General features: G+C 36.9%; 1 protein-coding gene across 11 annotated transcripts in view; it reads left to right on the top strand.

The window, feature by feature from the left end:
* PRRC2C (proline rich coiled-coil 2C) overlaps positions 1-13,515 on the top strand; it is a 97,178-nt gene that overhangs the window by 60,478 nt on the left and 23,185 nt on the right. For 10 of the 11 annotated variants that reach the window (XM_058540076.1, XM_058540073.1, XM_058540075.1 and 7 more), the window contains exons 17-22: positions 1,069-1,277; positions 5,012-5,166; positions 6,251-7,109; positions 7,516-7,601; positions 12,259-12,447; positions 12,590-12,841. In XM_058540076.1, coding sequence (XP_058396059.1) covers positions 1,069-1,277; positions 5,012-5,166; positions 6,251-7,109; positions 7,516-7,601; positions 12,259-12,447; positions 12,590-12,841 — 1,750 coding nt within the window. The remainder of the gene's footprint in view (positions 1-1,068; positions 1,278-5,011; positions 5,167-6,250; positions 7,110-7,515; positions 7,602-12,258; positions 12,448-12,589; positions 12,842-13,515) is intronic. The other variant, XM_058540072.1, reaches the window with a different exon arrangement.

Here is a 13,515-nt window from a genome sequence, read left to right as displayed (position 1 = left end):
GGGAAATTGTGTGACCAGTTGTGTTTCCTGAGTACCTGCTTAATACAGAATTTGAACCTGCCTTGAATTTAAAAGTCCAAAAGAATAGGATAATATATGTAGTTACAATAACAATGTAGTTATTGACTATAACTGAACTATTGAATTTCAAGTAATAATACCCAAGAGAAATCTTGATCTGATTTTTGTGCAGTGTAGAGCTCAACTACTTAGCAAGACTTTCGTGTCATATATGTGGTAACAACTTTGAACCTGCAGAAATAGGAGTTACTGGTTGTAGTTAAAACGAATGTTTTGCGAGAGTCCCATTTAGAAGAGATGAAATCATTCTTCAAATATTTGAGGTTATGCCTTGTGTCAAGTACTTAGTAAGCTTTTATCTTGAGTGATACAATAGGCTAAGATGAAAAGGAATTAATAAACCTATTTTCCATGGCCTATTTTCATAAAATTTTTATAAAATGAACCCAAGAATATAATTTGTTAGAAAACAAAAACTGTAAAAATACATTTGGTTTGTGAAATGAATTGTTTCCGTTTAAAAGTGGTTTTTTTGTGTGTTTACATTAGTGTATAAAACTGATTGAACTTTTTAAAAAAATCATAGACATAATATAAACATAGAATGCTTTTTAAATTTTTTTTGTATGCTGCCCTCTTGTGGAGAAGATCCAATAGTGAATGCTTGGGACTCACTTGGATCACAGAAATTTTCTGCTATAAACAATGTTTGTTAGTTCATTGATAACTTGATAGGCAAATGAACACAATAAGAACCTTCAGAGGATAATTAGAATTCTAGAATTCAATGGCTGGAAAGAATTCTAGGGAGCTAGTCTGTCTACTTTATCAAGAAGCTCGGTTTTAATGAAGTTATACTCAACAAAAGTCACTGAGGCTTGTTGGTTTTAGAGTTAGGGTCTTCTATCCCACTACTGTTTCTTCTTAGATTGAATTTTAGAAACTACCAGTAAGAGCATTTTTTGTTGTTGTTGTTCAGGTATGTTGAGCGTATTCCTTTCGTTCAGTTATATGGAGGTAGTAATATCTCAAATTATTATTTTGTAGGCCATTTGATGACCAGTCTACAGGTACAACTGGTGTTGATCCCATCAATGGCAGTTCTACACACCACCAGGAAGGAGCACCTAATGGTACAGGACAAAAGAACTCCAAAGATTCTACTGGGAAAAAAAGAGAAGACCCCAAACCAGGCCCTAAAAAACCCAAAGAGAAAGTAGATGCGCTGTCACAGTTTGATCTCAACAATTATGCAAGTATGTCTTAGGTTCCTTTTGTTTATGTGTTTATCTCCCTATCTTTTTGTTTGTTACATTTAAGTAGATGCTGTAAATAAAAAAGTCATCAAAGAAAGAAAGAGTTGGACTACAAGGTAGAGACAGAGGCTGATTATAAATTACTAACTGATATAACTTGAACTAAAATAATACCAGCTTTTAGCATAGCCTTGAATGCTTGATAAAATTCTTGTTAAAGATAATTCAGGTGTGGGAAAGCGCATAAAATCAAATGAAGATGCTTAATTATATCTATGTATGCTGTGTCTTAAAGAAATGTTAACCCCCATGAGTTCTAACCGTGATAAAAATGCTATCTAAGATATGGTCAATAGAGAATAAATAATAGGGTGGGAGACACTGTTGCTATGGATAAATCCTTTCAGAAAGCCATGAAGTGATAGGATATCAAATGCAAAGGATAACACAAGCAAGAAGAAAATGCTTGATGAGGAATTTAACAAGGAATATTTATGAGTAGACACTTGTACATATAAAAACGTGCTATTTGACATCCATTTAGATGAGACTTAAGCTGGAAATACTGAATAAAATTGAGAGCTTTACTTAGTTAAGACCAGACGGTTGTAATGGAAAACTTAGGTTAGGTACGTTATTTCAGTAATAGAGATGTAGATGGGCGTTTTCTTCCGTCTAGTATAGTCATGCCTCGCTTAACGATGGGGATGCATTCTGAGAAATGTACTGTTAGGTGATTTTGTCATTGTGTGAACATCGCAGAGTGTATTTACACAAACCTAGACAATATAGCCTACTACAAACCTAGGCTATATGGTACTAATCTTACGGGACCACGGTTGTTGACCAAAGCGTTGTTAGGCGGCGCGTGACTGTAAATGGTTATTTATCCATGTTAAACTTCATTTGAGCCCAGGACCTTGGCATTATTATTTCTAGACCAGTGATTCTCAAAGTATGGTCCGCAGACCATCAACATCATCTGGACATTTGTGAGAAATACAAAATCTTGGGTCCTACCTTAGACCTACTGAATCAGAAGCTCTTGGAACGTGTAGCAATCTGGTTTAACTAATTCTCCAGGTGATTCCAATGCATGCAAACATTGGAGAACTACTGTTCAGGACTACCATTCTAAGATTCACATGAGAAAGAAATAAACTTACCTTTATTGCATATTTAAGAATTTTTAGATTATTTAGAGCAGTGGTTCTTAACAGGGGTGATTTTGTGCTCCAGGGGACAGTTGGCAATCTCTGGAGACATTTTTGGTTGTCACAACTTGGGGCTGGATACTACTGACATGTTAGTGTGGGTATAGGCCAGGGATGCTGCTAAACATCCTACGATGCACAGGACAGCCAGCTCAAAATGTTAGTAGTGCTGAAGTTGGAAAGCCCTGATTTAGAGAGAACAGTTAAACCCGTAGGAAGCTTGATGCTAACCATATAGTGGTACACAAGAGAGAGAGGAGACTAGCATCCCTCTAAACACCACATTTGCAAAATGACTAGTGAAGATTACAAAATGTCCGCAAGATGTGGCAGATTTGTCTTCCCAAATATCTATTAACCAGTTTTCCTTCTTCTAAACAACTTCTGGAGTAGAAATTTCCCAAAGTATTGTATTATTGGATTTAGACATAATGTAAACAGGTAAGAACTCTATTGTATTTCTGAATTAATGATGGAAATTGAGTTATTTGTTTTAACTCATTAAAGTTAAATTTAAGAGTTAGTCATCTTTAGATTGTTTTCCTGATAACATTTGTTAAGTAATACCTCTTCAGCCCAAAATGTTACAAAGCACCAGGCAAGAATAGGGTGCTGAAAACAAACAAAGTATTGTTCAAATTTCCATAAATGCTGCATGTAGTTGGGTGAACTAACTCTTTGAAAGGTTCTAAAGAAGCTCTTTGGCAAGAAAATTAAAATAATGAGTGGTGGCATGGCTATGAAGATACAGTTCACACACACACTTTTTAGTCTAAGTAAAAAACTGAGGTGAATTTAGAATTATGAAGACGTCTCTTCACCTGTCTGAAATAATGAAGTACATGACATCCTTTGAAATGTTTGATTAAGACCTTTCACTGAAATGATCATATACTCCATTTTACAGAGTTAATTTCTTAAAGGATTTAAAGCACAAGTAGAAGAAAATCAGAATCAATCAGGTTTTTATTAGAAAAACACAATAATAGGTTTTTAAAGAGTGAATGCCAGTCTTAGTATTTATTTTTTCTTTCCCTGTCAGTGTTTACATAAATGCAAATTTTTTTCCTATTTAAAAAAAATTGTTTGCAGATAGATTCCCTATGAAGCACTCCCTGATCATATCCTCTTGCTATCCCTCACAAGTTATCACCATCCTGAATTGTATGCATATATTCCCAAGCAGATATCCATTTTTATTATATGTGTTCCCCAATTAAAACATATATTGTTTAGCCAGCCCTTGTGGTCTAGTGGTTAAGATTCAGCACTCTCACTAACCGTAGCTCAGGTTCATTTCCTGGTCCGGGAACCACACCGCCCATCTGTCAGTTGTCATACTATGGTGGCTGCGTGTTGCTGTGATGCCAAAAGCCATGCCACCAGTATTTCACATACCAGCAGGGTCACTCATGGTAGACAGGTTTCAGTGGAGCTTGCAGACTAAAACAGACTAGGAAGAAGGACCTGGCCACCCACTTCTGAAAAATTTGGCCATGAAAACCCTGTGAGTAGCAGTGGAGTATTGTCTGATATAGTGCTGAAAGGTGAGAGGATGGTGCAAAAAGACTGGGCAGGGTTCCTCTGCTGTACGCAGGGTCTCTAGGAGTCAGAATCAACTTGACGGCACTGACAACAAATATATTGTTTGCAAAATTAAAATAATTTATTTGAATTGCTTCACCCTTTTCTTATATTTATTATACAAACATTATACCTACAACCCCAAATCACACTGCCTGAACTATTCTAAATTTTTTTAAAAATATTATTTAATAGATCTAGACTTCTTATATTCACTAGGATATATGATAATTTTAACAAGATTGCCAAAATAATTGTTAGTTGAACAATCAATTGAAAATATGTCTTGAGTTACTCATCTCCTGAGTTATCATGACGTATTTATATCTGTGCCACTTTATGTTCACATTGAACTTTCACGTATGTTTGATTTGTTTTTAACAACTACACATTGTAGGCAGTGGTCTACATAAAACAGAGGCGTTAAGAATCCTAAGACCAGCTTCTCTTGGAACCACCTCACGTCTAGCAGATCAGCCTCTGAGAACTCATTTCGTCCTTTGAAAAAGGGAAACAATCGATGCAAATGAAGTAAAAGACTATGTAGATCTTTATAGCACAGTGCAGATCTGAGGCTGGGAGAGGTAGAGGTTACATGATTTGGCTAAGATAATAGGATAATTTTGATTTTTTTTTTAAAAAAGACATTACCACTATATTACTTAAGAAAAAAAGACGTATATCATTTAAAGCAGGTAGTTTTAGGACTTTTATTTTTTAACCTTGTTTATGAAATCTTTTCATAAATCTATGAAATCTTTTCAAATCTTACTAATAAATGGTCATCTTATGGTGTGGGAAATGGGTTATACTGTGAATTATAAGAACTAAATTTTTGGCTTGTCTTTTTTTATCACTACTGGACTAAACCTTTCTATTTATCTTTTCAATTGAAAAAATATATTTATCATTTTAAATCTTTTTCCATACCCACAGGTGTTGTTATAATTGATGACCACCCTGAAGTAACAGTAGTTGAAGACCCCCAGTCAAATTTGAATGATGATGGTTTTACTGAAGTGGTATCCAAAAAACAACAAAAACGTTTACAGGATGAGGAACGCCGAAAGAAGGAAGAACAAATCATACAGGTTTAGTGTTTCAGTTTGTTGCTAGTTATTCAGATTGTTTGCCCAAAATACATTAGCAAATGGTCCAGATCTCTATATACCGTAAAGTCAAGTCTGTATTTGTTATTCAAGTGTTAAGAATGACTTTATTTTCACAACTTTAAACTGTTTTTAACCAGAATTGGGATATATTTTAAATAGAGTACAATCACTGTAGCTCACTGTTTTCCTTGGAGTAGACCATCTTTACTTTAATTCAACAACATATTTTATCTTTTATTACTAGTTATCTTATTTGCCCCATCTTCATGTCAGAGTTAATTTTAAATTGTCTTGGAAATCGGATAAACACAACTACCATGATCTAATAAATTGCAGGTTCTTGACCTATCAGGTTTCTACCGTAATCTAAATTAGTTCACTTAAATACGCAGTATGAATCAAGATAAGTTATTCCATTTTAATCAACCCAAACACCCATTTTGCTCAATGCTGACACAGGATAAAAATAAATAGAACACATGGATCATAGTGACAAAGAGCTCTAAGAGACAAAAAGACTTAAAAACAGGAAACACTAAAAATCCTATGTGGATGGTAGTGTTGAGTTCAATTGACTATAACCCTTGGGACTAGATATTTTCAGAAGTCATTTATTTATTTATTTTTAGGAAGGTAAAAATAGTAGTGCATTTATCATATATAGCATAACACCCCAGCAACACTCCCAGAATTAATGTTTCTGTGGCAAACATGAGTTGAGTGAAGTCAGTAAGTAGCTTTTTGTCAGATTAGGTCAGATTTTGCTGCCAAATGAATTTACTGCAGACTTGCTTAAATTTTTGAATTTCAGAATTGTGGAAAAGAGGTTGTGTTGTTGTATATCAGGATGTATAATGCATATTTGTCATTTTTCCCTTATTGCATCTTGGTTTCTCCTAATTTAAAATCTCGTTAGCAGCCTTGACATTCTTGCCCTATCAAATATTATTTTGATAAGTAAAGGTGCTAAATTAGCAGTAGGTAGCTTTATGAGCAATTGTATTCATGAACTGTTGCTTTCAGCTGTATTATTGGCAAAAATTATTCCTACCAATTTTTTAAGGTCTGGAATAAAAAGAATGCAAATGAAAAAGGAAGAAGTCAGAGTTCTAAGCTTCCTCCAAGATTTGCCAAAAAACAGGCTACAGGGACCCAGCAAGCACAGTCTCCAGCTCCAGCTTCAGGTCCAGCTCTAGCCTCAGCTCCAGGTCCAGCTTCAACCTCAGCTCCAGTGCCAGCCTCCACCTCAGCTCCAGTTCCAGCTTCAACCCCAGCTCCAATTCTAGCATCACCTTCAGCTCCAGCTCCAGCCTCAGCTGCAGCTCCAGTCCTAACCTCAACCTCAGCTCCACTCCCAACCTCAGCCTCAGCTCCAGTCGCCGTCTCCACCTCAGCTACAGCTACAGCCTCTTGCTCTTCAGCTCCAACCCCCATCCTTGCCTCAGCTTCAACCCCAGCCTCTGTCCCCATCCTTGCCTCAGCCTCAATTCCCATCCTTGCTTCAGCCCTTGTACCAACTTCAGCTCCAGCTCCAACCATCTCAGCCCCAGCTGCCCCAGCCATCTCGGTCCCAGCTGCCCCCACCTCAGCCCCAAATGCCCCAGCCTCACTCCCAGCTTCAGCCCCAGCCTCAGCCCTAGTCCCAGTCCCAGTTTCAGTCCCAGCCCAAGTCCCTGCTGCCCCAGTCCAGACTCAGGGACAGACTCACAAACCAGTCCAGAGTCCACTACAGGCTACAACACAGTCTTCAAAACAGCCACCACCTTCAATTAGACTACCTTCAGCTCAAACACCTAATGGCACAGATTATGTAGTCACAGGAAAATCCATCCAGACCTCACAGTCACATGGCACTCTTACAACTGAATTATGGGATAACAAGGTGGCCCCAACAGCTGTGCTGAATGACATCTCTAAGAAATGTAAGTGTGCAACGGAGAAGTGAGGGATGGGGAATGGCGTGGGAATATTGGGGTTTGTTTTTAATTTTATTTACACATTGAGTATGTTTTTTCCTAGTCATCTCTTTTTTCTTAGTAGGAAACATTAATAGTAATCTTTTCTTAGATTCCTTTCTTAAAACCTTTGTTTCTAAAACAAGTGTTTTATACTTTTAACAGACATTTTATGGACACAATTTTATGTTGATAGAAAAACAATATACAGTGTTTGGGGGGTCTTATATCTATTTGGGTATGCAAGAGTCTCTAACTGTGACGTGAAAAGTCATTGTTTTATTGCCTAGCTACCATTAACAGAAAGGATTAAATAGAGATTATTAGCCCCTACATTTTAATGGTCACATTTCCTATGGCTTCTTCTTTTCAGTAGGTCCCATTAGTCCACCACAGCCACCTTCAGTCAGTGCGTGGAATAAACCCCTAACATCGTTTGGATCAGCTACTTCATCAGAGGTAGGAATAGACTTAATAATGGCCTTGATGGGGTTAGTGTGGCAGAGTTTCCTTAAAACAGTTTCTGAGCATGCATCAGAATCATCAAGAGAGCTTATTAAAATAGATTGCTGGGACCCATGCCCAGAGTTTCTGATTCATTAGGTCTGGGTTGAGGCCTGAATACATTTCTGAGAAGTTCCCAAGAGATGCTAATGCTGTTGGATCTCTACATTTATTAGCTGCTTCTTACCTTTAGACATATTAAGGTTAACATTTTTTTAATTCTAGTCTCAAGAAAACTCCTTGTGATGCAGAGAATATAAGTGCAGTTACTATTTTCTGGATTTTTCTACCATGTTTTTAGCTTGAATAATTAGGCAGTATAATTACTTGGAAGCAGAGTTCACAGGAGATTGTTCTAACGTAATTTCTCAAATGTGCAGTGTTGCTAAATGACTGTTTAGGTCAGCACTTCTTCATTCATTCATTGAACAAACATTTATTGAGCACCTGTTATGTCCCAGGCACTGTTCAAACCTGTGGGCTTACAAAACGTGGCAGGTGGCCGGGGTGCGGCAAAAACGTACAAAAAGCCCTGTGCTCATGGGGCCTCCATTTGGGTTGGGGGGACCAACAGTAAATAAATTACAGTGTCTTGTCAGTACTGAGAAGAAACGCAAAGCAAGGAGGGTACACAAGGAATTTCCCAAGAGGTGTGGAGACCACTTAAAATAAGGTGGGCAGGAAAGGCTACATAGGTGACATATGAGTTAAAAACTTGAAGGAGGTAAGAGAGTGTGCTATTCAAATGTCTGAGGAAAAGTGAACTCCTAGTTCAAAGAATAACAAGTACAAAAGCCTTGAGACAGGAGCATGTGTTTGAGGAAGATCAAGGAGGACTGTGTGGCTGGAGTGAAATAAGGCATGGAGAGAGAAGAGATGAAGTTGGGAAGATAATAGGGGGAGGATCCTATGGGGCCTTTGCTAGAGGTAGGAAAACAATAGATAGGTTTGGTTTTTTGATTTTTTTTTTTTTTTTGGTGAGGAAGGTTAGCCCTGAGCTAACATTGTTGCCAATCCTCCTCTTTTTGCTGAGGAAGATTTGCCCTGAGCTAACATCTATGCCCATCTTCATCTATTTTATATGTGGGACGCCTGCCCCAGCGTGCGTTGATAATTGGTGTGTAGGTCTGCACCCGGGATCCGAACCTGTGAACCCCGGGCCAGCCCCAACAATAGATAGTTTTGAGCAAAAGAATGACAGAATCTGACTTTTAAAAGATTATTCTGGGTGGTCTGTTAAGAATAGTCAGTGGGGGGCAAAGAGTAGAAGTTAAGATGCTATTGCAGTAATCAAAAGATGATAAACCAGGGAAGTGGCATTAAAAGGGATGAGAAATGGTTGGTTTCTGGGTGTTCAAAGATAGAGCTGACAAATTTATTGATAGATTAAATGTGGTATGTGAGAAAAATGAGTCAGTTATCTCCAAAGTTTTTGGATTGAGCAACAAGAGGGATGGAGTTCCCATCAGTTGAGATTGGGAAGCAATAAAATGAATCAGCACTGGGGGAAAAGATAAGGAAGTTCAGTTTTGGACAGGTTAGATTTAAGATGTACATATCTAAGTGGAAATGTCAAGTAAGTAGTTGGATATAAGAGTCTGTAGTTCAGAGGAGATAATCTAGTTTGGAGACATAAATTTGAACATCATTAGATGGTGCTTAAAGTGATGAGCTTGGATGAGATCACTAAGGGAGAATGAGTTATGAGATTAGTTAGAAAAGAGAAGAGATTCAAAAATTAAGTCCTAGAGCTTTCCGACTTAGAGATGTGGGAGAAGGAGAAGGTAAGTGATTGGAAAAGTGTCCTGGAATCCAAGTGAAAGATGAGTTTAAAGAGGGATAAATCAAGTGTGTCAGATGCTGCTGGACAGTCAAGTAAGAGAGGCCCTGAGAATTGACAGCTGGAGTTAACAACGTGAGGTCACTGGTTACTTTGACAAGAACAACGTTGGTGGAGCGGTAGGCATGAAAACCTGGTTAGAGTGAATTTAAGAGAAAGTGGGAGTGAAGATGAGTGTAGAGAAGCTTAGAGTAGTTTTGCTGCAGAGGGAGCAGATAAATGAATAGTTGAGAGTTTTTTTGTTTTTTTTTTCTAGTGAGAAAGATTTGCTCTGAGCTAACATCTGTTGCCAATCTTCCTCTTTATTTTATTATTATTATTATTATTTTGCTTGAGGAAGACTAGCCCTGAGCTAACATCTGTGCCAGTCTTCCTCTTTTATCTATGTAGGTCTCTGCCACAGTGTGGCTTGGCAAGTGGTGTAGGTCTGCGCCCGGGATCCGAACCCAGGCCACTGAAGCGGAGCACACCAGACTTAACCACTATGCTACCGGGCCACCCACCCACCCACCCCCCCCTTTTTTTTTTTTTTAAAGAAATCTTCCTGCTGCCCCTACCTCCACTCTAGCTTTCTGACTTAGGTCTGGAGTAGGCCTCATGGTTCTTGTTAAAAGTTCTACGGAGAACTCTTTGTGCAAGTAGAATTAAGAGTCACTGGATTCAATATTTAAGATCCTTAGCTTAATTGTTTTTCTTCTGCCTGTTGGTATTGACATTATTAGTTATAGAGAGCATTTCTTATACAGAAAGTTCAAGATTTTTCATGCTGCTATGAAGGGTGGAGTGGAAAGTTTCTTTTCTTTGTTTTGGATAGGTGTACTAGAGTTAATAATTTTTTTAAAATGTTTGGTCCAGGTTTTCAAATTGATGTTAAAGTACAGGAATAATAATTACTTAGCACTCAGCTGCAAGATTTTTCTTGCAGACATTCTACTACCAGTTTGCAATAATAAAAGGATGCTTACATTCACCTTCAGCCAGTTGGAGGAGCAAGATATTTTGGTATTTCCTCTTTCTTGCACACATTTTTCTTCATCCTTTTTATGTTCTTTGTGTTTTCTGGATAGAATGTGATTTGTGTGTATGTATGTGTGTGTGGATGTTCATTGTACAAGATTTTGGAGTATTCCCTTATGGTGAAATTTTGAATTAGGAAAGTTGAAATTTTACTTTTAATTCATTTCACAGGGTGGAAAGAATTTCTTAATGGGACTTTTTCCTGAATGATTCTAGTGAAATAGAGTTCTTATTATTTTGTTTAATGCTATGAGTGTTAGTTACACAATAGACTCACAAAGATTGATATTATAATCTAAGCTTTATTATCCTTCCCTGTATTATGCATATTTTATAAACTTTTTTTTCCAAAGATATAATATTTTTCCCAAAACAGTCTCAACGTTTTCTAACAGTCCTATTAACTGTCAATTCTTTGCCATTTTATTTAACTATTTTCAAGTTCTTAATCGTTTTTGTACATAAAATCAATAGCTTTCAGTCGTTAATTACTGCACCATTTTGCTCTTCTAATACTAACTGTACATTTATACTGAACTGACTGTAGAATTTCAACATTGATTAAAAAGCAAATAGAGGTTTTTATTCCAAGTTACATCAATAATATATGTCTGTATTTGAAAGTATTTTGATATTAAAAATAAATATGAATGACATGCCTTATTCATACTGTTGACATTGTTACACTAATAAACATAACAATAACCTCACACAGTAATTGATTGACCCACTAAGTTCAGGGATGCCAAAAATGATACGAAGTAGTGATTGGATTATAAGACCAAGGCCTGAATGAACTTTGTTCCTAGTTTTGTTTTTTTTTGTTTGTTTGTTCTTCCATGAAAAGATTAAGTAATTGTTATAAACATCCTCTGGCTTACAAAGCCCCGTGTCGGCTAGCCTTCTGCTTGTTCATCTTCTACCACTGTTTCTAATACCTGCTGTGTTCCAGCCTCACTAGCCTTTTTCATTCTTGGCCTTTACGCTAGGTGTTTGCTCTGCTAGACACTTTCCATTGATTTTTAGATTCAGTTTCAGTGTGACCCCCTCAGGGCATTTCTCTGTCTACCAGTCCAAAGTGGCTTAACCATATCTTAATTTTTGCATGTCCTGTATCTGACTTTTTAGTTGTTTATTTTCTCCACCCACTATAATGCAAGTTCTGCAAGTTAGATTGTAAGTGTCTGTCTGGATCAGTGCCTAGCACAAAGAAGGTGCTACATAAATTAGCTGTTTAACTGGTGAATGGATTCTTAAGGTGTGTGCACCCCGTTACCAATCACAAAGTACTTTAATGTATATTACTTCATTTTATTTTTAAAGCAAGCTTCTTAGAAGTAGGTGACACTGGTCTTGCTATCTTTGTACTCTCCTCCATTCATTCATTCATTTAGCTGTTTATTTGTTGCTGATGGTATCTTTGTGTGTTTGTTGCTTTTACATTTGTTTTAAATGATGAAATAACTTGAGGCTGTCATTTGCCCATGATCACAATCATGATGCGTTAAAGGGGACTTGAAAAACTTAAGTCTTGTCCTAGTTTTCATTTTATCAGTTACTTTCTACTACACATCAATAATGATTAAGGGAAAGTTCTCTGAAAATATAATCCATGTCAGTTAATTTCAGTTAATATGTAGATTGCTTCAAAGTTCTTCTATTGTACTTGTAAAATATGTGCTTCTGCATAAATCATTCAGTGAAATTTGAGCTCATTTTGCTTTGATAGCAAGTTTTTAAGTATTCTTTTACTAGGGAACAAAGAATGGTCAAGAAAGTGGAGTTGAAATTGGAATTGACACAATTCAGTTTGGTGCTCCAGCTTCAAACGGGAATGAAAATGAAATTGTTCCTGTGCTTTCGGAGAAAACTACTGACAAAATACCTGAACCTAAAGAACAGCGGCAGAAGCAGCCACGGGCAGGCCCTATCAAAGCCCAGAAGGTAAATATAATTCATATTCCAGATACAATTGTATGAAAGTCACTAATACTTATGGAGAACAAATAACAATTTTAAAATTGAATTTAGTTTTCAGTGAATGTCTTGGATCATGAGGCCTTTTTGTCATAAACAATAAATTTAGCTTCCAGATTTGAGTCCAGTAGAAAACAAGGAACATAAGCCTGGTCCTATTGGAAAAGAACGTTCATTAAAAAATAGAAAAGTAAAAGATGCCCAACAGGTGGAGCCAGAAGGACAGGAGAAACCAAGTCCTGCTACAGTCAGAAGCACAGATCCTGTGACAACAAAGGAAACTAAAGCAGTTTCAGAAATGTCTAGTGAAATAGGAACAATGATCTCAGTCTCATCCGCAGAATATGGCACGAATGTGAAGGTAAGCAGCACGCAGTGACTACCAGTTCCTTTGGGCAAACCACGTCTAAAATGAGTGGGGAAAACAGCAATGATATGCTTTTTTTTTTTATTTGAGGCACATAATTCTACAGACTATATGGGTTATTATTTCTACAGAGAAGATTTTATTTCATGGTGTGCATATGTAATGTAAAAAATTTCTTAGAGTAAATTATTTCTGTGGAAATTTACTCTTAATTCTGAACTATTGAGTAGTTAAAGTGAAAAATGTCTACACAGGTTTAGAATTCCTTTCGTTGGGTTTGTAGGCTTTGAAAAAATTGTTCTATATTACTTTTTATTTTGTTAATGGCGTTACAGTGGAGCCTTATCTTGCCTTCTAGTGAGATTTTAAAGTCAGGAAATAAGACAAACTTCTAGTAACTCCAGTATAGGCAGTTTTCTTGCAGGGTTGGAACAGATCACTGGTTCGTTGGTTGAGCATCAGAGGAAGTAGTTGACTTGCGTTTAGGAACCACACTGAATGAAAGATGCATATGTTTAAAAGTACTCTTGAAAGCAAAATACACTGAGTGACTTACAGGAACTAACACTTGTGGGAAAGCAAATATTTATCTGCCATTTCATGTTCACTCTGGGACATATACTCATTTAGAAGAAAGGTAGATGGAATTTTTCATGTTATTTGAATAT

The sequence above is a fragment of the Diceros bicornis genome, chromosome 4, assembly GCF_020826845.1.
Source record: "Diceros bicornis minor isolate mBicDic1 chromosome 4, mDicBic1.mat.cur, whole genome shotgun sequence".
Classification (NCBI taxonomy): domain Eukaryota; kingdom Metazoa; phylum Chordata; class Mammalia; order Perissodactyla; family Rhinocerotidae; genus Diceros; species Diceros bicornis.
The sequence above is the reverse complement of the archived record's forward strand: the minus strand, read 5'-3'. Positions and strand labels throughout refer to the sequence as shown.